We start from the raw sequence: 26,952 nt of genomic DNA, 5'->3' as shown, positions 1-26,952 counted from the left end.
TATGACAATAAAGTAATGCCACCAAATACCTATGTATCACTCTGTATTGCCACTTGATACTATTGAACTTGCTCGGCCTCCTGACGAAAAGCGGATCGGTGGGTCCCGGCTTCAGATCGTCCATCTTGAGTCCCGGGTTCGACTGTCCCGACACCCCCGTATCAGAAAATAGACGAAATTAACAACAACAAACTGCACAACGTAATTGGGGACCATGTGCAAGACGAACCGCAGAAATTCTCCTACCTCGGAAGCAAAATAACCCAGTATGACACAACGTGAATTCGTCTTGCGGAGCGAGAGCTGGCAGAAGTGTCATTACTGTCAGCGCAGAGGCCGAAGAGAGCAAGGTGGCCCAGGTAAGCGGAGTGGAGGGCGGCTCCAGGCAGGCATGCGTGAGGAGGGTGAGGAAGACACAATGGTGTCTATGGCGAACGAAATGTAAGATGCTTAATGCATGTTCCTGAAAACTATATCGCAGCCCATTCAAAAATGACGTAGTGAAACCAAATACATCATAAAAATGACAGTGGTGAGACGAGTCCATTGCAACTTTAAGCAAGATTCTACGATATATATTAAGACAGAGTGGGCAACAGAAATTCATCATATATCAACATCCGCTCTGCTCACTACATACTAATAGTACAAGGTTGAATGAGAAATCGTTAGATTTTTTAACCGACTTATGCCGTTGCGTACCGATTTTGCGCTGAAACCTACTATTTGTGAAAAAACCGTCATAGGCAAAAGGCCATCATGGATGCCCATCTTCATACCTATATGTTACGAAGCTAACTTATTAATCACGTGTAACAGACACCTTTTCATATTATCTCATTACAAATACCATTTCATTCCTTTTAAAGTACTATACAGTATGTCACAGATAATAACAGTGACCTCTGCGGTGATCCATTACCTCTGCCTGTCGTACAAGTTGACTTTTCTAAACGAATGTACTTTCCGAAATGACAAACATATTTCTCACTCTCGCCAACTACCCTTATCCCAATGACTATACTTATTCCAAATACTGTCATGATTTACTACTACAAAAGTGCGAAAGTTTCGCACGTGTCCCCTGATAAAAATTGAACCATTACAGCGATCACATCAAATGAAGGCTGAAAGTATCAAATGTAAGCTGATATCAAAAGTTACAGACGATATTATGAAAGATAGATAATCGTTTGTGCCACAGCCACAAATCCTCAACAGTTACACATAGTATGAAGGCAGTGTCAGTCACTTAGTTTCTCACCAAATGAGCCCAGATAGTGGTTACCTACAGTTAACTGTTGGATATACTTTAAGCGAATTTTTTTAATGGAAATTAATAAAAGTAATATTAAATAGCTATGGAGCTGTAAATAACAAGTAAAACATATGCACAAAAGGGCATATATGTAGAGGGCACAAGAATGCTCATCCTTGAAGCTCGCCACACGTATTTTGTAGTTTTCATTTAATTCTTTCACAAGCAGATAGAAGCATGTTTATGAATTGATCTAATAACTGACTTAATATTGTGTTGTTTCTGAAGCGAGAGGTCGCAAAATGACCTTAATAAATGGGGGATTCATTTAATGTTTTGTTGGACTTGAAATAGTTGCGGGTAAGAATATGGTCATACTTTAACTTTTCACAGGATTTAGAATATTTGACGGTGGTTTCGACGATTAAGTTTTAGCGCGCTTATGAAGTGTAACTTTATCGAGGGACTCGAGGTAGCGGAGTACTTTACCTATTGTGCTGCAGTTAACAGTGAGACTCACGTGGGAAGGAATTGTTGGCTTGTTTTTACAGTGATAATTTAGGATAAAGAACTTTAGTTTTATGTTGCAATTAATAGTGATAAACTATGCTGCTGGAATTTAAGTATTTTCTTCTGAACTTTGTGATTAATCGACTGTTCAACGCAATTTGTACGCTCGTGTTCATTTCACGTTGAGCGGACCACAGCAGTGACACGATTTCCCAAAGAAACCGGCTGATTTAGTCGGGTGGTTGTAAATCTTGCTAGTCGGTGGCTAGAGTCATTGATCCTCGGTGGGTTCAACCCTTTTCGAAAAAGTCTGTTTTCTCAGCCGCATCCTGGTGATGGTGTGCGAGCCAGTCAATCAGGATTGGCTCAGAACGACCTGTGTGGAACCGTATAATCCGGTGGTCAAACGAATAACCAGGATTTGTTTGCAGGGATCCTTAGCAGGTTTCTTGGGTTTCAGATGGCCCTGTAAACTAGTTGGTAGGGGTCCATGATTGTTGCACAACGTGCGTCGGTGCAACAGATACTGTGTTGCAGAGTACATAAAATTCCACCGTTGCTACTAGCTCCTTTGTTTTATATACTGCTGACTTCAGATGCCATTTGGTTGTAATTCACTGCATCAAAATCGCTGAAGACGCACAATTAACCCCCGAGGCCGTTAGCCTTTCATAACGGATACCGTGTCAGAGCTGGAATTTTCTTCGCTGTACTTAGTTAAGCCACGAATGGCTAAGCTTGCAGCGACTGGGCTGTACTCACCCGGTGCCCTTGCGGAGGTGCACGTAGCTGGTGTGCCCGGTGCGCGGCACGAAGCGCACGCACGTCAGCTCGTGGAACTCCCGGAAGGCCGCCGCCACCTCAAGCCGCTCGCCGACCGCTGCAAAGAGAGGAGACACAAAAACCCTACAGAGACGCTGTGCGGTCACTGCCTTTCCAGCTCTGCTGCGCCGTGCCACAACTTCACCAGTTTTACAGATCCAAATGTGTGTGAGTGTCTGTGTGCGTGTGGGTGTGTTTGGGGGGAAGTTACTTCAGTATACACCATCTGATGATGAAAAGGATCCGGACAGCTATTAGTGACTATCCGGTGTGTCGAGCCTTCGGCTTTCTTGCGCCTTAGACTCTGCCAGGACACTTTCAACGAGGTTTCTCAATTTATGTGGAGGAACAGCAACGCGTTCTCCCTCGTGAGCTGAAACCAGAGAAGGTAGCGATGTTGGGCGCTTGTGTCTTCAGCCAAGTCGATGTTCTGACCTGTCCTAAAGTTGTTCCGCTGGATTCAGGTCGTGACTCTGAGCAGACCAGTCCATTTCAGGAATATCAATGTTCAGAAACCCTATTCTCCCAAACGTTTCTTTATGACAGGGTGCACTGTAGTGCTCATGCAATCAATCATTGTCTCCCAACTTCCTTTACTGTATGTGGTACATAATCTTTATAAATATTTTAACATCCTTCAAACAATCCAGGTTGGAATGTAATAATATTATGAAAAGGAATGTTCGTGCTCACCATATAGTGGAGATGCTGAGTCATAGAGAGGTACAACAAAAAGACTGTCACAAATAAATCTTTCGCCCAGTAAGGTCTTCATCAGAAATAGATGAACAACACATCACACACACACACACACACACACACACACACACACACACACACACACACACACACATGCGCACGCACAAACACAACTCACACACACAACTGCAGTCTCAGGCAACTGAAACCACACTATGAGCAGCAGCACCAGTGGGTGGTGGGAATGGCGACAGGGTGCGGGTAAGGGGGAGGCTCGGGTTGGGAGGTGAGATATGGTAGGGTGGAGCAGGCTGGGGCAGGGAGGGGGAGGGATAGTAGGGTAGGGGAGGCGGTCAGTGAAGTGCTGCAGATTAGACAGAAGGGGAGAGGTGGGGAGAGGGGTAGTGGAAAAGAAGAAAAGTAAAAAGAGTGGGTGCAATGGTGGAATGAGGGCTCTGTAGCGCTGGAATGGGAACAGGGAAGGAGCCAGGTGGGTGAGGACAGTGAATAACAAAGGTTGAGACCAGGAAGGTTACAGGAACGTAGGATGTATTGCAGGAGAAGTTCCCACCTGTGCATTTCAGAAAAGCTGGTGTTGATGGGAAGGATCCATATGGCACAGGCTGTGAAGCAGTCATTGAAATGAAGGATGTCATGTATAGCAGTGTGCTCAGCAACAGTGTGGTCCACTTGCTTCTTGAAAACAGTTTGCAGTCGCGATTCATGCAGACAGACAGCTTTTTGGTTGTCGTGCCCACACAGAACGCAAATTAGAATTTTTGACGAAGGCCTCACTGGTCAAAAGCTTTATTTGTGACAGTCTTTTAGTTGTGCTTATCTGCGGTTCAGCATCTCAACTATATGGTGAGTAGCAACTTTTCTTTTCATAATATTGTTTTAATATCGTTCCATATTTAGCGTTCTCTTAAGAGCAGTAAGAGAACCATAACTCTCTACGAAAAAGATGCACACACCTCAAAATCACCTCCTCCATGCTTCCCTGATGGCACCACACATTTTGGAAGGTAATTTTCTCCAGGTATTCGCCAAATCCAAACCCTTCCACGAAATTGCAGTAGCGTATAGCGTGATTCAGCACTCCAAATCTCTGTTTTCCACTCATCTGCTGTCCAGAAACATCACTCATTACGTGCCTCAAGTGCCACTTAGCATGGACTACAGAAATGCGTGGTCTCTGAAGAGCTTCTTTACCATTGTACCCCATTATTTTTTGCACTCTCTGCACAGTGATTCTGCTACTAGCTGGACTGCTGGTATAGTAATTTGAAACTCACATATGATTCCTTCGGTTGATTTCATGGGCTGGAGGAAGGAACTCTACATAATTACACGCTGTGGTTAGCGTAAGACACTTCCCAGTTGCTTGTCTGAGAGCCTGCTCACATGACCAGGCATGCAGCCTGACAAAATAACACAACCACCGACTTTCCTGAATGTGGGTGGAAAGAAACAGGTGTCCCCTCCCCCCCCCCCCCCTCCCCCCGGCCTTACCATCGTCCAGTTACACGATGGTATATACACTCCTGGAAATGGAAAAAAGAACACATTGACACCGGTGTGTCAGACCCACCATACTTGCTCCGGACACTGCGAGAGGGCTGTACAAGCAATGATCACACGCACGGCACAGCGGACACACCAGGAACCGCGGTGTTGGCCGTCGAATGGCGCTAGCTGCGCAGCATTTGTTCACCGCCGCCGTCAGTGTCAGCCAGTTTGCCGTGGCATACGGAGCTCCATCGCAGTCTTTAACACTGGTAGCATGCCGCGACAGCGTGGACGTGAACCGTATGTGCAGTTGACGGACTTTGAGCGAGGGCGTATAGTGGACATGCGGGAGGCCGGGTGGACGTACCGCCGAATTGCTCAACACGTGGGGCGTGAGGTCTCCACAGTACATCGATGTTGTCGCCAGTGGTCGGCGGAAGGTGCACGTGCCCGTCGACCTGGGACCGGACCGCAGCGACGCACGGATGCACGCCAAGACCGTAGGATCCTACGCAGTGCCGTAGGGGACCGCACCGCCACTTCCCAGCAAATTAGGGACACTGTTGCTCCTGGGGTATCGGCGAGGACCATTCGCAACCGTCTCCATGAAGCTAGGCTACGGTCCCGCACACCGTTAGGCCGTCTTCCGCTCACGCCCCAACATCGTGCAGCCCGCCTCCAGTGGTGTCGCGACAGGCGTGAATGGAGGGACGAATGGAGACGTGTCGTCTTCAGCGATGAGAGTCGCTTTTGCCTTGGTGCCAGTGATGGTCGTATGCGTGTTTGGCGCCGTGCAGGTGAGCGCCACAATCAGGACTGCATACGACCGAGGCACACAGGGCCAACACCCGGCATCATGGTGTGGGGAGCGATCTCCTACACTGGCCGTACACCACTGGTGATCGTCGAGGGGACACTGAATAGTGCACGGTACATCCAAACCGTCATCGAACCCATCGTTCTACCATTCCTAGACCGGCAAGGGAACTTGCTGTTCCAACAGGAAAATGCACGTCCGCATGTATCCCGTGCCACCCAACGCGCTCTAGAAGGTGTAAGTCAACTACCCTGGCCAGCAAGATCTCCGGATCTGTCCCCCATTGAGCATGTTTGGGACTGGATGAAGCGTCGTCTCACGCGGTCTGCACGTCCAGCACGAACGCTGGTCCAACTGAGGCGCCAGGTGGAAATGGCATGGCAAGCCGTTCCACAGGACTACATCCAGCATCTCTACGATCGTCTCCATGGGAGAATAGCAGCCTGCATTGCTGCGAAAGGTGGATATACACTGTACTAGTGCCGACATTGTGCATGCTCTGTTGCCTGTGTCTATGTGCCTGTGGTTCTGTCAGTGTGATCATGTGATGTATCTGACCCCAGGAATGTGTCAATAAAGTTTCCCCTTCCTGGGACAATGAATTCACGGTGTTCTTATTTCAATTTCCAGGAGTGTATCTGTGCTCACAGTGATGCTCCAGTGGAAAGTGTTGATGATGGTGGGAGCACATGTCGACTTGAGACCGTGTAAATTGCGAAGTTGAGAATGTTGTGAGAACTTGTTGCCATTATAGTTCTTAAATAAATTGCGTAAAACATGAACTTCTTAGTTATGAAAACCTCCAAACTGAAAACTGGAAGTCGTACTAAAGTGAATGAGGTAAGAACTGATGTAAACAATTCATTATTGTTATTACGAGGGTCACTCCAAAAGAAATGCACACTATTTTTGTAAGAATACAGTTTTCATTCTGCATGTGTGAAAGTTTTACAGTGTGTAGATACATCCTTCCTGCTCGTTTTCAAACTTAGTTCAACCTGTTCCCGTGAGTGGCGCCGTCACAGCATGTCTTCAAGATGGCTGCTACACTTGACGTTCGTCAGAAGCAACGTGCTGTCACAGAATTCCTGTGCTGTGAAAACGAGTGGGAAACGTCCACAAGAGGTTGAAAAAGGTGTATGGAGATGCTGCTGTCGATCACAGTACAGTTAGTCGGTGGTCAAGCAGGTTACGTGATGAAAGCAGGCACAGCAATATTGAGGATTGTCCTCGCAGCGGCAGGCCTCATACTGTGAAGTGTTGGCGTTAAAAAAGGTTTGTGCCAGGTGGGTTCCCAGGATGTTGACAGTGTCTCACAAAGAAACAAGAAAAACGGTATGCAGCAAACTTTTGGAACAGTGCAAGAATGGTGGAGATGAATTTCTTGGAAGAATTGTGATAGGTGATGAAACATGGCTCCATCATTTTTCACCAGAGATGAAGAGCCAATCAATGGAGTGGCATCATGCAAATTCACCCAAGAAAAAAAAATTCAAAACCACACCTTCTACTGGAAAAGTTATGGCTACAGTGTTTTTCGATTCCGAAGGACTCTTGCTTGTGGACATCATGCCAATGGAACCATCATAAATTCTGATGCATATGTGACGACACTGAAGAAACTTAAAGTTCGACTGAGTCGTGTTCGACCACATCGGCAAAAGCAGTATTTTTTGCTGTTGCACAACAATGCACGGCCACATGTCAGTTAAAAAACCATGGAAGCGATCACAAAATTCGGATGGACAACACTGAAACACCCGCCTTACAGTCCTGACCTGGCTCCATGGGACTATCATCTCTTTGGGAAACTGAAACACTCTCTTCGTGGAACAAGGTTTGAAGATGATGAGCCGGCCGCTGGTGGCCGAGCGGTTCTGGCGCTACAGTCTGGAACCGCGCGACCGCTACGGTCGCAGGTTCGAATCCTGCCTCGGGCATGGATGTGTGTGTTGTCCTTAGGTTAGTTAGGTTTAAGTAGTTCTAAGTTCTAGGGGACTTATGACCTCAGCAGTTGAGTCCCATAGTGCTCAGAGCCATTTGAACCATTTTTTTTGAAGATGATGACTTCCTTGTGCACGCTGCCAAACAGTGGCTCCAACAGGTTGGTCCAGAATTTTTCCATGCGGGTATACAGGCTCCGGTTCCAAGATGGCGTAAGGTAGTTGAGAAGGATGGAAATTATGTGGAGAAATGAAAATATTGTTCCTAAAGGCTGTATATACACACTGTAATACTTTCAAACATGTAGAATAAAAATTGGATTAAAAAAAATAGTGTGCATTTCTTTTGGAGTGAACCTCGTATTATATAGGTTTGTACATTTTTGCTTATTATTACTTACATCCTACGCATCTGCGACATGTTAGAAATAGGGATGACAACAGGGTACATTGAGTGGTGGGGAAGGGGTGCAGATAGTTACAAACTATGACCCCATCAGAACCGAACTCTGCATCCACACCTTAACTCCAGAACTTGTCACTTGTCTCCATCTCTGGTATTCTTAGAAACATTAATGCCTGTATGGATCGAATGCATTGGTTTTCTGGGGCGAATAGCAACGAGTTCACTAGCTCCATACAATGACACAAGTCACATTAAAGATTCAAATCATAATGTGACGTTTAAAAATTGCTTTTCCAGTGCTCGCTGTCTTCTGTTTACACTCATACTTACGTGTATGCCTACACGTACATTTCCCTGCGGGCACACAGGATCTAAATGACTGAGTGCTGAGTCACCACGGAACCTAGACCACATACATGAATAAGTGAATCAGTAGCTAAATTACTGTATACTGTAGTGTGGCTACCTAATCACTTAAATCAGTAGCGGTAAAGGTAATGGCTCGCGGGCTGTACCTGAACAGGAGTGCGAAAGCGCTCAGCATTGCTTCACATTTCCCCTACAGCCACACTACGCTGTCTGAACGCGAGGAGAGGGAAGAGGGGACAAGAGCGAACGCGCCATTTAAATGGCAGTATAGTCGCACCACATACTACTTGGTTTTATATTTCACATCTCTCACCAACAAAGCTCACAAACAAAACAAATTTTCAGTACTATTTAATTATTTTTCGGGCTCTCAAGACATAATATCATTTTAAATGTCACAAACTGTCGGCATACAGACAGACGCAGACAATTCCTCAGACTTTCCCACTTAAGTTGCCACGTAATCGTGACATACTTAGTTTCGTAATCGGAAAGAGGTCTTTCACCCAAATATGTCCATCGAACTATTGTCGCAGTTTTGCAACCTCTTTATGGTGACTTGGAAACTCTACCTGAGAAAAGCAATGCAGACATCCTGGACAGTTTGAATGTAAAAATATTTGTCATCGAAACTGGAATTAATTTGGAATTATTCTGCATATGTAAAGTGTCACTTTCAACTGAAACGGCAAACGATCTCAAAAACAGCTCTGAAACAGATGTAAGACTGAAAGTCTCCTCAAAATTTTTATAAAACTATCCCTGTAATTCTTTCAACGCCACAATGAATTCTTTAAACTTGATGTTTTCCTTAAATCCAGTGACCTTATGAAACTGGAGTGCATTCCTCCGAATGTGCCTTTCTTTTTTAAATGCATCAGCATCCAATTAGAGACAAATTACCTTTCACTGTCATATGCGTACAGTGTGCAGTCAAGCACACTTAAAATGAGAAGTCTACACTCCATTCCAAATGATCTGAGTTTCGTCCTTGCACTCCCTTGTCCTTCATATATTCAACAATAGTGAGTTTTAAATCGAAAAGTCGTTCCAGGCAAGCACCTTATCTTGACCAACATAATTTGCAGTTATGTATCCGTACTCTTCGTTCAGTTCCACTGAAAACTGTTGCAACTGATCACGAAATAATGCGAGCGACATGAAAAATTTTGCTGTTCGCGCCACCAAATTCTTCAACAGCTCCAGGTCATCATATTTAGCACAAAATGCTTTTTGATGTACAGAACAATTTAATCCGTGTATCGATCGTTGTAATTCTTTGCTCTTTCATTATCAACGAAATTTTTAGATTATTTCTGTATGGTACTGTAACGTCGTTTTGTAGCAAATGAGCAGTACCTGTCGCTTACGCGAATTGAGAATTCTCATCCCCAGTCTTTTTAAAGGATTGCAAAGATAGATCACTAGACTGCCTCTCTTTGTGCAAACGACCACTGGACTTGTGAATGTCCTTCACATCATGAACAAGTAGCGATGGTTAAATAACGCTAACAGCACGATTCTGTCGAACTGAGAGAATTGTACCCACCGAAAAATGCCGCGCCACAATGCTAAATGAAACGTGGCGCTGTGCCGAGTACTTCCGAGAAGTGCCGAACAAAGCCGAGTGACAGGCCGGGCCTCGGCCCACCCGCGGTTTGCCACGCCGCACGTGCGAAGTTCGGCACCCCATGGCTGGTCCTGACTTGCATGATACAACCACCAGCACGACTTCGCCCCAGGATTTTTCCCTGCAGCATTGATGGCCGTTCAATAAGTAATGCAACACTTATTTTCTGTATGCAGGTTGGTTTCATTCAGGATTCCAACACACGTTATTATTCCCCACTCGTCTGGCTACAAAATCCTCTTTTTCAGCGTAACCTCCGTTAAATGCGACGGTCTTTCGCCACCTCACTGGCAGCGCCTTTATGCCCGCATGCTATCGCTCTGCTGGTCGACGTCAGAGCCAACGTCTTGCTACATTAGTAACCTCCTCATCATCCACGTACTGCTCCCCATGGACTGCATCCTTCATTGAGCCAAACAGACGGAATTCGGAAGGTGCGACATCTGGGCTGTAGGGTGGATGAGGAAGAGAGGTCGAATGAAGTTTTGTGAGATCCTCCCTGGTGCACAGACTTGTGCGAGGCCTTGCATTGACAGGTGAAGAAGATATTCGTTTGCATTTTTGTGGTGACGAATCTGCTGAGGTGGTTTCTTCAGTATCCCGAAGGTAGTACAATACAGTTTCAGAGTTCATAGTTGCACCATGGCGGAAGATATCAAACGAATAGCCCCTTCAGAGCCCAAGAAGACCGTCGCCATGACTTTACCAGTTGATGGTGCGGCTTCGAACTTTTTCTTCAGAGGTGAGGTGGTGTGGCGCCGTTTTGCCGGATTGCCGTTTTGTTTCCGGTTCAAAGAGATGAACCCACGTTTCGTGGTCTGTGACAAATTTCTACCAAAAAAATTGTCACGACCAGTCTCGTATCGCACAAGCAATTCCGCACAGATAGTCCTTCGTTGGTCTTTACAGTCTTCAGTTAGGCGGCGATGAACCCAGCGAGCCCACACATTTGAGTACCCCAATTGGTAGACAAGTGTGTCAGCGCTACCATCAGGGTCGTCCAGCTGAGCAGCGATGTATTTGACTGTGATCCGTCGATCATCTCAAATGAGAGAGTCCGCACGTTCCAACATTACAAGTGTCCCAGCTGTGTGCGGCGGGCCAGTATGCGGGAGACCGGACAGGTTTGCGTGACCTCGTCGCAATGACGTCAGAAGTCTTGTCCAACGACTAACTGTGCTTTCGTTCACTGCCAGGTCTATGTACATATTCCGCAAGCGCCTATGAATACTTGCTATGCTTTGGTTTTTTACCGAAACAAACTCAATGACAGGTCTCCTTTGGAACGCACATACTTTACAGACGGATTTTGAAGGCAGTGTAGCCTAGAGCGCCGCCATCTATCGGAACTTCATGTAAGTAAAGGAACGGAAGAGAGAATATTCAACGATGTCCCATAAAAAATAGCGCAATTTTTGAAGCGAAATATGCCGAGAAAATATGCGTTATATTACTTACACTCCTGGAAATTGAAATAAGAACACCGTGAATTCATTGTCCCAGGAAGGGGAAACTTTATTGACACATTCCTGGGGTCAGATACATCACATGATCACACTGACAGAACCACAGGCACATAGACACAGGCAACAGAGCATGCACAATGTCGGCACTAGTACAGTGTATATCCACCTTTCGCAGCAATGCAGGCTGCTATTCTCCCATGGAGACGATCGTAGAGATGCTGGATGTAGTCCTGTGGAACGGCTTGCCATGCCATTTCCACCTGGCGCCTCAGTTGGACCAGCGTTCGTGCTGGACGTGCAGACCGCGTGAGACGACGCTTCATCCAGTCCCAAACATGCTCAATGGGGGACAGATCCGGAGATCTTGCTGGCCAGGGTAGTTGACTTACACCTTCTAGAGCGCGTTGGGTGGCACGGGATACATGCGGACGTGCATTGTCCTGTTGGAACAGCAAGTTCCCTTGCCGGTCTAGGAATGGTAGAACGATGGGTTCGATGACGGTTTGGATGTACCGTGCACTATTCAGTGTCCCCTCGACGATCACCAGTGGTGTACGGCCAGTGTAGGAGATCGCTCCCCACACCATGATGCCGGGTGTTGGCCCTGTGTGCCTCGGTCGTATGCAGTCCTGATTGTGGCGCTCACCTGCACGGCGCCAAACACGCATACGACCATCATTGGCACCAAGGCAGAAGCGACTCTCATCGCTGAAGACGACACGTCTCCATTCGTCCCTCCATTCACGCCTGTCGCGACACCACTGGAGGCGGGCTGCACGATGTTGGGGCGTGAGCGGAAGACGGCCTAACGGTGTGCGGGACCGTAGCCCAGCTTCATGGAGACGGTTGCGAATGGTCCTCGCCGATACCCCAGGAGCAACAGTGTCCCTAATTTGCTGGGAAGTGGCGGTGCGGTCCCCTACGGCACTGCGTAGGATCCTACGGTCTTGGCGTGCATCCGTGCGTCGCTGCGGTCCGGTCCCAGGTCGACGGGCACGTGCACCTTCCGCCGACCACTGGCGACAACATCGATGTACTGTGGAGACCTCACGCCCCACGTGTTGAGCAATTCGGCGGTACGTCCACCCGGCCTCCCGCATGCCCACTATACGCCCTCGCTCAAAGTCCGTCAACTGCACATACGGTTCACGTCCACGCTGTCGCGGCATGCTACCAGTGTTAAAGACTGCGATGGAGCTCCGTATGCCACGGCAAACTGGCTGACACTGACGGCGGCGGTGCACAAATGCTGCGCAGCTAGCGCCATTCGACGGCCAACACCGCGGTTCCTGGTGTGTCCGCTGTGCCGTGCGTGTGATCATTGCTTGTACAGCCCTCTCGCAGTGTCCGGAGCAAGTATGGTGGGTCTGACACACCGGTGTCAATGTGTTCTTTTTTCCATTTCCAGGAGTGTATTTACGCCCCTCGTATCTACTGACGATTTTAATACATTCTGAGGTGAGACCTGTCGAGGGAATCGACAGGAAGGGAGAGTTGGAAGGGGATAGTGCATCAACAACAGTGAAGCAATGAAAGAGATCGCAATTTTTATCACCATCGCATAGATAGCTCGGTTGTTTCATTATTTATGTATTAAGTGCGAAAATTCCGACCTTGATCTGCAGTTACGTTTTGACATCAGAGAGTGATATCGCCCGTTAAAAAAAAATAGTTCAAATGGCATTGAGCTTTATGGGACTTAACATCTGAGGTCATCAGTCCCCTAGAACTTAGAACTACCTAAACCTAACTAACCTAAGGACATAACATACATCCATGCCCGAGGCAGGATTCGAAGCTGCGACTGTAGCGGTCGCGCGGTTCCAGACTGAAGGGCCTAAAACCTCTCGGGCACACCCGCCGGCAATGTCTTAGCGTCGAAATTCTGTATCCTACCGGACTGCAATGCGGTCATTGCACCACATTACTCGGAAGCATTGCAGGAGTGAATGGTGTAAAATTAATTATTAGTTTTAGGACAGAGCCATTTGAACCATTTTGAACGCTAAGACATCGGGGGTAAATTGTAAACTTGTTTCTGTCTTTCCATTTTGATGAAGTAATATTTTACACTGAATTTTATCCAGTTCTTTTTTAAAGTCTGTGGCGATACATTCGTCGGTGATTTATCGTAACCGTCAGTATTGAAGATTTCTCGGTAGTAGGTCCTTGATGCGCGTACTAAAAGCTACATAAATGGAAATCTAAATGACGCAGATGGCTCCGAAATTCACCAAAACAATCACAATTCGGAGTATTTATAAGGACCTCTCCTTTCTGGAAGTCCTAGTAGAAAGCACAACACATTACACCATAACCCACACAGGGTACAAAAATATTATGCGAATTTGTGCTTTTCAGTAACTTGTAGATGTGTGGCGCTGTTCAGCCTAAAACCAGTCACGAGGGGAAGTCGCTAGTACATATTTTGCATATGTTTACTAAGAAATACGACAGTGTGTGTTCAGACTGTACAGGGTGGTCAGAACCGACCTGAAGAGCCTGTAAGAGTGTTTCAGGCTAGGCTGTGCTGCGAAATAACTGATAAGATAAAGATTCCATACGTTGTGCCGTTTCCGAGTCAATTGGGCCGTTGTGCGCGCAAATTCAAGAGGTCCGCCAAATACAATTAGTGCCATTTACTCTCACAGAGGTAGATGATGGCGCACGAGACTGCTCAGCCTTTGGCACCGGTTCCATCCTTACTACCGCCCCAAGTCCAATTTTTTTATCGCTCTCTTGTTCGGTTTTAAGAACCGCTTGAATTTGCGAGTGCAACATTCTAATTAGCTAACGCCAATCCTAATCAACTCTATAAGGTCGCTACGTATCAAAATTTTTTCTTAACCGTTGCGTCTCATCACACTCTACCCTGTAACACCCTTAAAAGCTCTTCAGACAGTTTCTGACCACCCTATAGAAGGAATATGCACCACTTGTATGACGGCATTTGCCTGGAGCGATTTATGGAAAACACGGATAACCTAAATATGGAAGGCCAGACAGAGATTAGACCTATCGAATGCGAGCCCAGTGTGCTAACCACTGCCTTACCTCGGTCTGTATCTTTTCTAGAGTGAAGCTGATGGTTCTCTAGCAGGGCCTCATTTTCCTTTCCATTCTTGTGTATACTATTCCTCCTGTAGGTTGTTATCCACCCCTGCTTCGTTGTTTGATTATAAGTCATCCAAAGCTCTTTATTTTACGCTAAAATGGTTCTAAAGACGGATTTGAGCAAAAGAAGATACACGGGAGAGATCTTCATCAACCCGAGAATTGCATAAGACACAGTCAGCCGCCGAAGGCTGTATGATTTGACGTGAGACTATCGTCTGCCATCAGTGTGCAAGATTCGAGCTTTCAGAAGTATCAGAGAACAGGGTGTCAGCTCTGAGCACACTCTACCTCACGCTGCTAATCACTTGAATCCAAACCCCAGCGAGACAAAGGTCTGCGTTTCCCACCCATCTCAATAGCTGAGAAGCATGTGACTCCATCCCTTGGCGAGCATGCTGCTTCGCATTTATGGCAAAATTTCATGAACGCTTGTTCTGGAAGAAGTATTTAAATAGAATCGAAACTAACAGAATATGGGAAACGGTTTACCAATATATTGGAGATGGTAACCATGGTATCTGGAATAACTCGAGAATAGAGATTTCTTGAAGACGGGAAAGAAGGAGTATAACACAACAACTCTCAACACAGGATCTACAGCTGCACTTTGTATATGGAACGCACATATACTGAACGCAGCTAAAAACTTTTATTTCAAAAAATTTTTGAGTCTTTGTGTAACAGGAAACCTAATGACGTTTTAAAGATGAAACTATGTGCACTCATGAAAAAAATCGGAACACTACAAAGGAGTTGTACGATGTAAACCAAAGTTGGTAGTCGTGTTTCTGCACCTGAATGATGATGTCTATTCCAGTTTCGCGCCAGTCGCATAAGAGTCGTGCTAGTAGCGCCACTACGAGGATGTAGTTAGGTCTGCTTTATATACACTCTGTAACGGTCATGAGCGTTAGTTATATTTGAGATTGGAAATGGTAAGTTGATGTTAATCAAGAACGCTTTTAAGGTTACAAAAACGTCATTATCAATACCTAACTGAGTTTGGTTCAAATGGCTTTGAGCACTATGGGACTTAACATCTGAGGTCATCAGTCCCCTAGAACTTAGACAACTTAAACCTAACTAACCTAAGGACATCACACACATCCATGCCCAAGGCAGGATTCGAACCTGCGACCGTAGTGGTCGCGCGGTTACAGACTGCAGCGCCTAGAAACGCTCGGCCACACCGGCCGGCAAACTGAGTTTGAATGAGGTTGTGCAATGAGTTTACGATAAACTTCTGCGACACTGCAGAAACACTTGGCAGGAATGTAGGCACTGTACGTGATTGCTGGCATTCACAGGAATGTACAGTCACAAGAAGACCGTCACTGGACGGCGACGTGGTACTACCGACAGATGAGGCGTATGGCTCCAGCGCATCGTACGTCATCTGCAGCAGCAATCTGAAAAGCAGTTGGCACCACAGTGACACACCCAACTGTTACTCGTACTATCGGTTACTTCAAGGACAGCTCCGAGCCAGGCGCGCTATAGCGTGCATTCCACCGGCCCCAAACCATCACCATTTGCGACTTCAGTGATGGAGGACAGAGTAGAGGTCTGTATGATTTATGATGAAGGATGGTTCTGCCTCGGTGCCAGTGATGACCTTGTGTTGGTTAAAAGGAGGCTATTTGAAGGCCTGCAACAAACCTGTCTGTGTGCTAGACATACTGAACCTACACCTGGAGTTATGGTCTGGGGTGCGATTTCGTACGGCAGCAGGAGCACTCTCGTGGTTATCCCACACACCCTGACTGCAAATTTGTACGTCAGTCTGGTGATTGGACCTGTTGTGTTGCCATTCATGAACAGCATCCCAGGGGGTGTTTTCCAAAAGGAGAACACTCGCCCACATGCTGGTGTTGTAACGTAACACAACATGCTCTACGGTCGACATATTGTGTTTGCCTACTCGATTACCAGATGTCTCTCCAATCGAACACATGTGGGACATCATCGGACGACAACTCCAGCATCATCCACAAACAGCATTAATTGACCCTGTATTTACCTACAAAGTGCAAGAGGTGTGGAACTCCATCCCACAAACTGACATCCGGGACCTGTAAGACACAAATTACGCTCGTTTGCATGTTTGCATTCAACTTTCTGGCGGTTACACCGATTGTTAATGCACCTGCATTTCACATTTGCAATGCCTTATCTCGCGTTTACATTAACATATAATCTTGCAATGTTAATCACCGAAATATGTCACCTAGAGATTGCATTGCCGAAATTTCATCTTTCTACGCTAATTGGTTTTTGTGTTGCGATTGTTTTTCGTTAGTACATTTTATGTACTAGCTATATCGATTACAGTTTCCATCTAGGAGGGAAAGACCAAACGGTGGAAACCAATATAGGAGTACGCTTCGCACAAAGCAGTCCGACGACACTGCAGTGAGTCAGCGGTATCGACCGCCATTATCAGAGGTTTGCATGTGCAGAGGACACCCGTCCACGAAAATATGCTTCATGTTTGCGCCGACCGAACAGAGATTGTGGTGATACTGCATCTGTGAGCTGCGTGTGGCCAATTTCGTATCGGATTTTATATGAGAGGTTTAAGTAAATACTCATCAGTTCCTCCCTACAGCATAATGGTGAGAGATAGGAACACCGTAGAAACAGATTGGCAACAGCGATGAAAGCTAGCTCCTCAACAAAAGAGCTCCTGTTATTACGTATGTCAGGGAGTTTCTGGAGAAGTTTCTGGAATGTTCCCCGTTTAAAAACGAGGAAAAGAGAGACCCGAATTACCTCAGATGTTATGGTACAGAAGGATCCTGAAAATCTGGCGAGCATGTATGAATACGAGTGGGCGAGTTATGGACACGGCGGCTGCCTGCCGAACTACATCTGAGTGTAGTGAGGCGACAGAGAAATCGAGTGTTGGTGGGATGGTGGTGGTGGTGGTGGTTTGATAATCTTGATAATCTGGGACGTTTTTTTCTCGTTTAGGCCCTTAGTACTGGTTTTTACCAAAAGGAAAGTATCTTCAACAATGAATTGTTTACTAATCTGTGGCAGCCATTTGTAACTGAACATTTTCTGTGCCAAAGTGATTATGCTCCAGTCAACTGTTGCATCATAGTACGAAGTAACTGACGCGCTGGCCTGTGCAGAGACCTAGACTGAAGCCGTCGAAAATCTTTGGTATGAACTGCAGCATCGGTTCAGTACTAAATCAAACCTCCCAAGGCACGACTTGTAGGTTACTAAGCCAATTACGCCAATACTGAGAAATATGCGCGTCATGCTAAATTACTGACGATAACGTGCACCACAGTACCAAAAAGTAAATTGCGATTCAAATTCATAATTAAGGGTATTCGCAGTAAAGTCCTCCTAATGAATGAAACGTTTCTACGAGAAGTATTGACACCGTTGTGAGTAAATTTATTTCCTTGATTTTCATCTTTATCTACCTCTACATGACTACTCTGCAATTCACACTCGCAGAGGGTTCGTCAAAATACCTTCAGATAATTTTTCTACCGTTCCAGTCTCTGACAGCGAGTGGGTAAAATGAATGCTCCAAACTTTCTGTACGAGCCCGGATATCTCTTAATTTATTACAATGATCGTTTCTCCCTATGTATTTTCACATTCAGAGGAGATCTCGCCGCAACGGAAAACGCATTTTTTAATGATTGCCACCCCAATTCACTTATCATATCCGTGACACACTCTCCGCTGTTTCGGTACAACACAAAACGAGCTGAAATTAATGTATTTTTCTACAGAGTTTGACATACCATTATTACAAGTATCTATAGAACAGAATATTGGTACCTTCTTTTGCTACATTTTTACAGCTCTATAAATTTCTATGAAAAAAATTCACCAAATCTTAGGACTTCTCTCTAACGTAAATGGCTTCCTACTGCAGAAAATGAAAATTCCTTCCACAAAATGTATCACTACAGTATTGACTAATAGAACGTCGAATTTAGGTGCTATAATGTCAGTGGTTTGAGAGGAAAAGGTACAAGAGTTGCCAAAACAGAAGTTCGGAAAACCTGAATCACCGATTTGACAGTGTTAGTATCAGGCCTTACCTTATATGAGTGAACTAGAGCAAACCATATGGATCCTCCTCTTCATCCTCAAGCAGTCTTTTCTTTCCTTGTCCTCTTAGGTTAACCTGGTTTTGAAATTGAGCAACAATAATGTCAGCTGCATTAAGCCTCATGTTATCGGTTTCCTCGAATATCGACAGCGTGAAAGGTCCTGGATCAAATCCTAGCATCTGTAGAGTCCATAGTCTCCCAATATTAGCACAGTTAAAAACTAAACAAGCATTATGCGCTAAAGAAATGTTGTCTGGTTGCGTGGTTTTCCATGAATACACTTTTATAGAAGTTCTGGATCTGCTAAGCACCAAAATATTCCCACATTGTGGCTGCATAAAACTGGAAGAAAACACCACAAGAATAAATAATATGAGGAAATACAGAACAACAAAGGTGCGTGGCCCCCTGCAAGCTTTTGTTAATTGTCATTTTTATCCCACGTAGAAGTGGAATTCGAAAGTAATGTTCAAGAATTGAAATTTAAACATTGTGTAGTAAATGAAGATTCAATAACAATTTTTTCACAATTTTCGTCGCTTTCGCTAACGTCCCCCCTTAAGAGGGCTGCTTAGTTTGTCACCTACATCGGTTATGTAGATTGGGAACAACAGAGGGCCTATAACACTCCCTCGGGGAGCACCATGTATCATTTCTGTTTCACTTGGCGATATTCCGTCCATTACTAAGTACTGTGACATTTCTAACAGGAAATCACTAATTCAGTCGCACAACTGAGAGGATAATCCACAGGCACACAATTTGATTAGAAGTTGGTTTTGAGGGATGGTGTCAAAAGCCTCCTGGAAAGCTATAAATATAGAATCAGTTTATGAATAAAGAGCTAGTTGTGTTTCACGATAACAATATTTTCTGAATCTGTGTTGACTGTGCTTCAGTAGACGCTTTTCTTCAAGAGAACTCATTGTTTTATACGCGTTCTTAATCGTTTATCAGCAGATCTATAATGGCTAATTCCCAGAATGGGCGCGTACATATGTAAATTATCGTGAGTGCAGGATAAATGCCTTCGTAAAAATTGTTTATAATCGACACATTAAAACTGTTCGCATGAATCACAAGCTCTGTGTAACTGCGCGGCGTCGGAAGCTGTAAGAACCGGTCTGTAGACGGTATGCGGTGGCGACACTCACTGAAGGCTGCAGAGATGACATAGGGCACCACGCCACCCTCCCAACGCCGCGTCGATCCGTCGTGGTAGGCGGCATCCGGGTCCTGAAAACACACAACCACACAGCGGGGTCTCAGCACTGCGACACTGCTAACACACTGACCAAAGACTCCAAACACTCATCTCGAAGGCAAACCATTCATACCAGGTATCCAGAACTGGTATCATGGCTGACAGTCGTAATTAATTATGGCAGCAGATCCAGGGCTGAACAAAATACACCCAGGTGAGGGTTGGGTTGGGTTATTTGGGGAAGGAGACCAGACAGCGAGGTCATCGGTCTCATCATACACCCAGGTGACAGAAGTCATAGTATAGAGATATGCCCATATACATGTGGCGGTAGTATTACGACACAAGGCATAAAAGAGCAGTGCACTGGTGGTACTGCCATTTGTACTCAGGTAATTTATGTGAAAAGGTTTCCGACATGATTCACCCACTCTCAATAACACCCAGCCATAAAAGCAGCTGATTTGCCCTTCCTAAACACAAGAGAAAATAATTACTTCATACTATTACTAAGCTACCTGCCTTTGTGTAACATTTTATGTTGCCAAACGTAATATCAATAATTTACGCATTACACTAAAATATTAACAATAGGGACCTTATATACACATCATGAGATGTTGAATGAATAGCCCTGTAAATTGATTTGTATAACATACAAGTAAACTGAAATAATTTTATGTCTTAAAGCAACATATACATTGAATGGCACTGAAAAATGGTCACTGTGACCATAAGTAGGAGAGAGAAACTCTGTAAGGTGGCAGAATAAATGAAAGTCAGATTCGCACCTTACATGAGGGCTATATGCATCGCAACGAGAAGGTGAATATGACACCTAATGTAATTCAGCGGTTATGAGCAAATTTGCCTATCAGTATGTAATGCAAAAAGGGATGACAATCAATGCTAATTAACACACTGTTCCTATATAATGCATGTCTTTGTGCAGCAGGTGGAACAAGAAGCGTGAGGCGATTTAGTTTGAAAGCCAGAGGGACAAGGGCAGAAGAGAAGGCACACCACAGGGGTTACCACAGAAACCACTTAAAGGGGTGGCAGGTGGAAAGTCAACGACCCAACGAGGTGACTCAGGCAGGAGAAATGCATGTAGCGGCACATCTACAGAGGGACAGAAAAAAAGCTTTAGAAAGCTGCATTTTGGAATTCCAAAGGGATACGAACAAAACCAGTGACGCATTCCGATCACGTGTCCAGCGAGTGCGACACATGTGAAGGTCAATGTACTTTAGACGTCTAGAATGGGCGCAAAACGTCCGATTGGCGGAAACGCACTAGGAAAAAAAATACTGGAGTTTTGACGCAGTTTAATAGAAGGAACATTGCGATTGGTAGAGAGAGTTTCCAAAAAATAAGAGGAATGCTCCTATAGGTCGAAAAAGGCCATGAACATGAAGAACGAATGAACCCAAGTGGGGGAGGCAGTTCGGCCATGAGTAAGACAAGAGAGAAATTTTCAGGGACTCTTCTCTGAACTAAAGTTAAGTGCAGAATGGAGCATTAATTGTTCTTGAGAGAACTGAGAGGGCACTGTAATATGCAGCCTGCTCCAACCATGTGCGTGCATATCGCCACCTACAAAGACTAGGGCTGAGTACATGTTTTCTCGCGTAACGAGAAACATAGGGAAAGTTTCTGCTGGAAAGTTGAGCAAAGGTTTGATTAGTTTTACAGGAATTTCAGCAGAAGAGAGCAGCCTAGCAGACGGCAGCTCGTCGCAGCTTAAGGTGAATACCGCATGCAGATGCATAAACTTTGTTGGTTCACCAGCTTGCGTCCACTATAAACTCAAGTGGCCTTGGGTAATCTTTCGCTCAGTTTGTCACATAACTAACCATCCACCGTAGACTTGATTGTCATCCTAAATAGTACTGAACTATGAACCGGAATCGGAAGATTTTCGTAGTACTGACCAACATGATAATGTACGTGTAGGAACAATTTTGTAAAAAAACTTCTAATTAAACTCTAATATTGTTGTGTTTAGGATTAATATTCTTTCTGAGAGTTAATATTTAATATTGTTGTGTTTAGGATTATTTCACTGTTTGATATCGGCGAGATGCGTTATCCTGATAATTGTTTTTATGTTGTCAAATTGTAAACTGCGTAAAAGCGTGTATTTTTTGTGCTAAAATTGCGACATTGAACATGTCATTTCAACTTACACAGTTGTTCTCAATCCTAGAATAAGTAACCACGTTACAATTCTTGAGAAGGCAGTCTCTTGCTGGACTCGGTTGTAGACAGGCATGTTAGTTTGTGGAATGAGTGGTGAAACTGTCGCGTATGGTGTTAAAAAACTTCTGCCAGTTGGATAGTCTTGGACTTCGCAATATTTTCGGCTCTCTTTTGACTTGAAGGAATTCTGATAATTTCTAGGTCTTGGGACGTGGAAATATTCCAACTGCAGTTGGACTCATAAATATTTTGAGCATTGCTGGACTTGGAAAAATGTTCGACTGTCACCAGACTTTGACTACTTTCTGTCAGTCGTCGATCTAAGAGTTGCATGTATGTTCTATATAGATATAGAGAACAACTAATAGTAACACAGAACGTAGGGGACTGTGGCTATAACACAGGAGACAATAACACAGAGACACGAAGAGACAACGACAACGAGCTGGGCTGAAAGAGTGAGAGAGAAAGGGCGACTGGGAGTGGATGGGTATGAGCGAGTTAACAGCGATGTGCTGCTGGATGTGAGTGAGTTGTGCTTAGGGGAGCTTGAGGGAGATTGAGGTGCGTTGCATGCTGAAAAAAGCGCGAGTATGTTCGCATGCTAAAATTTTTGGAAACGTTCTTGAAGGTACAGTGGAAGGTAGAATGAGACAGCCAAAACCCCACTTTTCAGAGTCTTTTAAATAAACAGTAATACATTCGCATTTATTGTGCTTCTAAAGGAGCGATTTCCCTCTTGTTTGCAAGTCTTCGAACTGCAGTAGATTCTCAAGAGTGCAACTCACAGCAGCAAATAAAAAAAATGGAAACAATGAAAAAGAAACAAATCAATGCAAAGAGAAAAAAGGCACGATTATTTCTGTGACAAATCTCTCAATGTCTCTAACCAACGCATGTCAACAAGAAGTTAATGTATAACCATCTTTTATGCCTGGTATGTTCACAGGCAACGATTTTTGGCTCGGATACAGTGCTGCACTTCCGATCGACGGTTGGCGGTACACTGTGTCGACGCCCACTCACCTCTAGAACGTCCTCCGGGGAGACCCCAGCGATGTCGCCCTCGAAGAGCCCCGCAGCAAGGATGGGGTCCGGGGAGCCGTCGTCCAGTGGCGGCTGCTGCAGCGCTGTAACACCACACAACACAACACATCGCGCTGCTGGCTCCGAACTCCAAGGGCGGCACAGGCAGCGAGGTAGCACCAAGCCGTACATTCCGGCCCAGGAGTATACCACGCCATTTCGAAATGTTCTAGGCGAACTTAATGAAATAAATTAAGTCACCAACTGCAAAAGAATTCTTTTGGTGGGAGGTGACCTTTCAAGCTTACGTTTTTGACGTACCCCTCTCAAATAACACTGAAATGTCTGTAAATACACACTTGAATTGTCGCAAATCTATAATTTTGAAACATCACAATTTACATCTGCAACCTGCAAATCAGAGAGCAAGGAATGTTAAAATTTGTTTCCTCCATTGTACAACGGAGTGTGAAAAGGAAAAATACTTATATGACTGTGTGTTCTTCTAAAGTGGCTGAAGCACCGGCACGCACCTGCGGCAGAGGTGGCGGACAGCGCGAACTCCTCGTCAGAGATGGGTTCCCCTGGCTCGTCTGCTTCCTGCAACACACACAACAGGCACACCGATCAACATGTCTGCTCACAGGTGACGTGCCCTGGCTAGAGTGGCGCTCTGCCACAACTATGGTTCGGTATTTTTGGTAGAGAACATAGACGATGTAGTAAATGGTAGGAGTAATGGTAGTATTGCTAGCATTGCCAGAGAAAGAAACATAAGTGAATGTATGAGAGGGAAACTTGATCGTGTAACTTCTCCACTTTTATATAACCAAAGCAATTACTTTTGATGTAAGCGCAATTTACATACAAAACATTAAAAAAACCTGTATAATCACTATTGTTTTTTTCATCACGATTAAAGGCAAAAGTTTTCTGTATTTATTTATAAGTGTGAGAGCTATTTGTGAATAACAGAAACACGTTTTATATGGGCTTGACGAAGTACCGAAGCGATTTTTGATATTTTTTGTTGTGCGTTTATTTTATATTTCACCTTTTTTTCTTTGAGGCAGTTATGTTTTCTAGCACTACATGATAAACTTCTATTGATTTTTTTTAAATTTTTTATACAACATCCCTTTTTTCACGTTACAAATCAACAATTTTCGAATAAAACCTGAATTAAACATTGAAATTTTCATTGTTTCTATAAATACTGTTTGTTTTTGAGTAACAGACAGGAGGCTAATTGGGTAGTAGCCTGCAGTAGTTTTACAGCGGTATTCCTGGCCAATCCTGGATGTCTGATTTATTTCCTTTCCCAGCTGTCCTTCCAGTGGCCGCAACATCACCTTAATCTTGCTTAGGAAGTAACGTAATGAACCAATATGTTTGCGAATTGTATCATCTGTGTCGTGAATGTTTTAACTGTTCATATGTTATTATACAACGTCCACGCATTTGCCAAGACAGGCATGGTAGGCCTAAAGAGTGCAACCGAGATACCAGTTCACCAGAGAAACTGTGAGAGGAACCAGATTACGTCAGTTTCAGCTCTGTGCTTCACGTCTATTGTACGTGGTGTGCTACACAACAAGCATAGAGCGCAATAAGTGTCAAAACCCTGATTCCCAGTCATTCATTTTTTCTTACAAAAATATTCTAGTGAAACAACCTCAACAACATTTTTTACACTACTGTCCATTAAAATTGCTACACCAAGAAGAAATGCAGATGTAGAACGGGTATTCATTGGAAAAATATATTATACTAGAACTGACATGTGATTACATTTCACGCAGTTTGGGTGCTTAGATCGTGAAAAATCATTTTCGAACATTTTCTGTATCCAGAAAGGCCCGTACAGGACCTGCAACATGCGGTCGTGCATTATCCTGCTGAAATGTAGGATCGATTGAAGGGTAGAGACACGGGGCGTAACACATCTGAAATGTAACGTCCACTGTTCAAAGTGCCGTCAATGCGAACAAAAGGTGACCGAGACGTGTAACCAATGGCACCCCATACCATCACGCCGGGTGATACGCCAGTATGGCGATGACGAATACACGCTTCCAATGTGTGTTCACCGCGATGTCGCCAAACACGGATGCGACCATCATGATGCTGTAAACAGAACCTGGATTCATCTGAAAAAATTACGTTTTGCCATTCGTGCACCCAGGTTCGTCGGTGAGTACACCATCGCAGGTGCTCCTGTCTGTGATGCAGCGTCAAGGGTAACCGCAGCCATTGTTTCCGAGCTCATAGTCCATGCTGCTACAAACGTCGTCTAACTGTTCGTGCACATGGTTGTTGTCTTGCAAACGTCCCCATCTGTTGACTCAGGGATCGAGACGTGGCTGCACGATCCGTTACAGCCATGCGGATAAGATGCCTGTCATCTCGACTGCAAGTGATACGAGGCCGTTGGGATCCAGCACGGCGTTCCGTATTACCCTCCTGAACCCACCGATTCCATATTCTGCTAACAGTCATTCGATCTCGACCAACGCGAGCAGCAATGTCGCGATACGATAAACCGCAATCACGATAGGCTACAATCCGACCTTTATCAAAGTCGGAAACGTGATAGTATGCATGTCTCCTCCTTACACGAGGCATCACAACAACGTTTCACCAGGCAACGCCGGTCAACTGCTGTTTGTGTATGAGAAATCGGTTGGAAACTTTCCTCATGTCAGCACGTTGTGGGTGTCGCCACTGGCACCAACATTGTGTGAATGCTCTGAAAAGCTAATCATTTGCATATCACAGCATCTTCTCCCTGTCGGTTAAATTTCACGTCTGTAGCACGTCATCTTTGTGGTGTAGCAATTTTAATGGCCAGTAGTGTATATTCAAAATATTCAGAACCCCTGCGGGACTTAGCGAATGCTGCGAGCAGTCGTGCAGTGATGCTAAAGGAGAAGGGGGCTACTAGCACGTGAAAGACTCAGAGCTACGTCAGACCGGAAGCGTGTCCAGATGGCCGAGACGGTTAAGCCTACCGTTCTAGGGAAGCAGAGCAGCTGGGCTCGAAGCCCGGTCCCGCAAAAATTTTCGGTCTTCACCGTTGATTCATTTCAGTGCTTGTAGACGGCCGAATGTCCTAATTTCTCTTAATAGTTTGTTCTACATGGCAGCTGTAGCACCAGTGGTATCTGTTCATCTGTTCTGTTGGACATGTCAAATGTGTTAATATCTAAGGAGAGACAGACAATTTACAAGGTAACGACAGCGGAAACCGCTGGGCTAAGGATACCAGGATGTATAAGGTAGTGAGGCATTGGAATATTTGAGACGGGGCCTGCAGAAATGTGAGTCCTCTATAAGACCGGAAACAATAATTCAAATTTAAAGTGAGTTTGATGAAGAAGATAAGAACTCTACGTGTCGTACGGAGTAAGTAGAGAAACAGAATAGATTTATGTGGGCTTTCGGTGTCTTAAGTATTGTACCTCGTGGTCCGTGAATACTGGATTACTTAGGGTGATACTTTTTAGCAACAAGCTGTCTGGCTGGAAGATGTGGAGGCCGGTGCGACTGACGTGGTCGGGAACGCCGAGTGGCAGGTCGAAGGCGGCGGCTGCGGCGGCGGCGGCCAACAGGGAGAGCGCCAGCCAAAGGCGCGGCAGCGGCCTGCAACACAGGGGCGCCGGTTATCGTCGAGACAACCGGTTTTAGGTTATACCTTGTAATGGTACTTGAATTACGTAACCATTACGACACCTCAACTCAGCCTCTCGATACCAGTAATACTCTACTGTGTTTCTGTAAAGTAGTTGACGTATTTCTGAGACAACATTCAGATTTGATTTCATTAATGTAGAGGTATTTTGATACATCGATATGTTTATATTGCAATGATATTACTCTTATGTGTATT

The 26,952-nt window shown here is 45.1% G+C and overlaps 1 protein-coding gene across 1 annotated transcript in view; it reads right to left on the bottom strand.

Annotated features, from left to right (window-relative positions):
- Window positions 1-26,952, bottom strand: part of LOC126235939 (zinc metalloproteinase nas-4-like) — a 130,443-nt gene that overhangs the window by 60,557 nt on the left and 42,934 nt on the right. Inside the window, exons 2-6 of the mRNA XM_049944910.1 lie at window positions 26,525-26,705; window positions 23,597-23,663; window positions 23,064-23,167; window positions 19,786-19,867; window positions 2,531-2,648 (exon numbers count right to left, since the gene is read on the bottom strand). Coding sequence (XP_049800867.1) covers window positions 2,531-2,648; window positions 19,786-19,867; window positions 23,064-23,167; window positions 23,597-23,663; window positions 26,525-26,705 — 552 coding nt within the window. The remainder of the gene's footprint in view (window positions 1-2,530; window positions 2,649-19,785; window positions 19,868-23,063; window positions 23,168-23,596; window positions 23,664-26,524; window positions 26,706-26,952) is intronic.

Source organism: Schistocerca nitens, chromosome 1 (assembly GCF_023898315.1).
Source record: "Schistocerca nitens isolate TAMUIC-IGC-003100 chromosome 1, iqSchNite1.1, whole genome shotgun sequence".
Lineage (NCBI taxonomy): Eukaryota > Metazoa > Arthropoda > Insecta > Orthoptera > Acrididae > Schistocerca > Schistocerca nitens.
The sequence above is the reverse complement of the archived record's forward strand: the minus strand, read 5'-3'. Positions and strand labels throughout refer to the sequence as shown.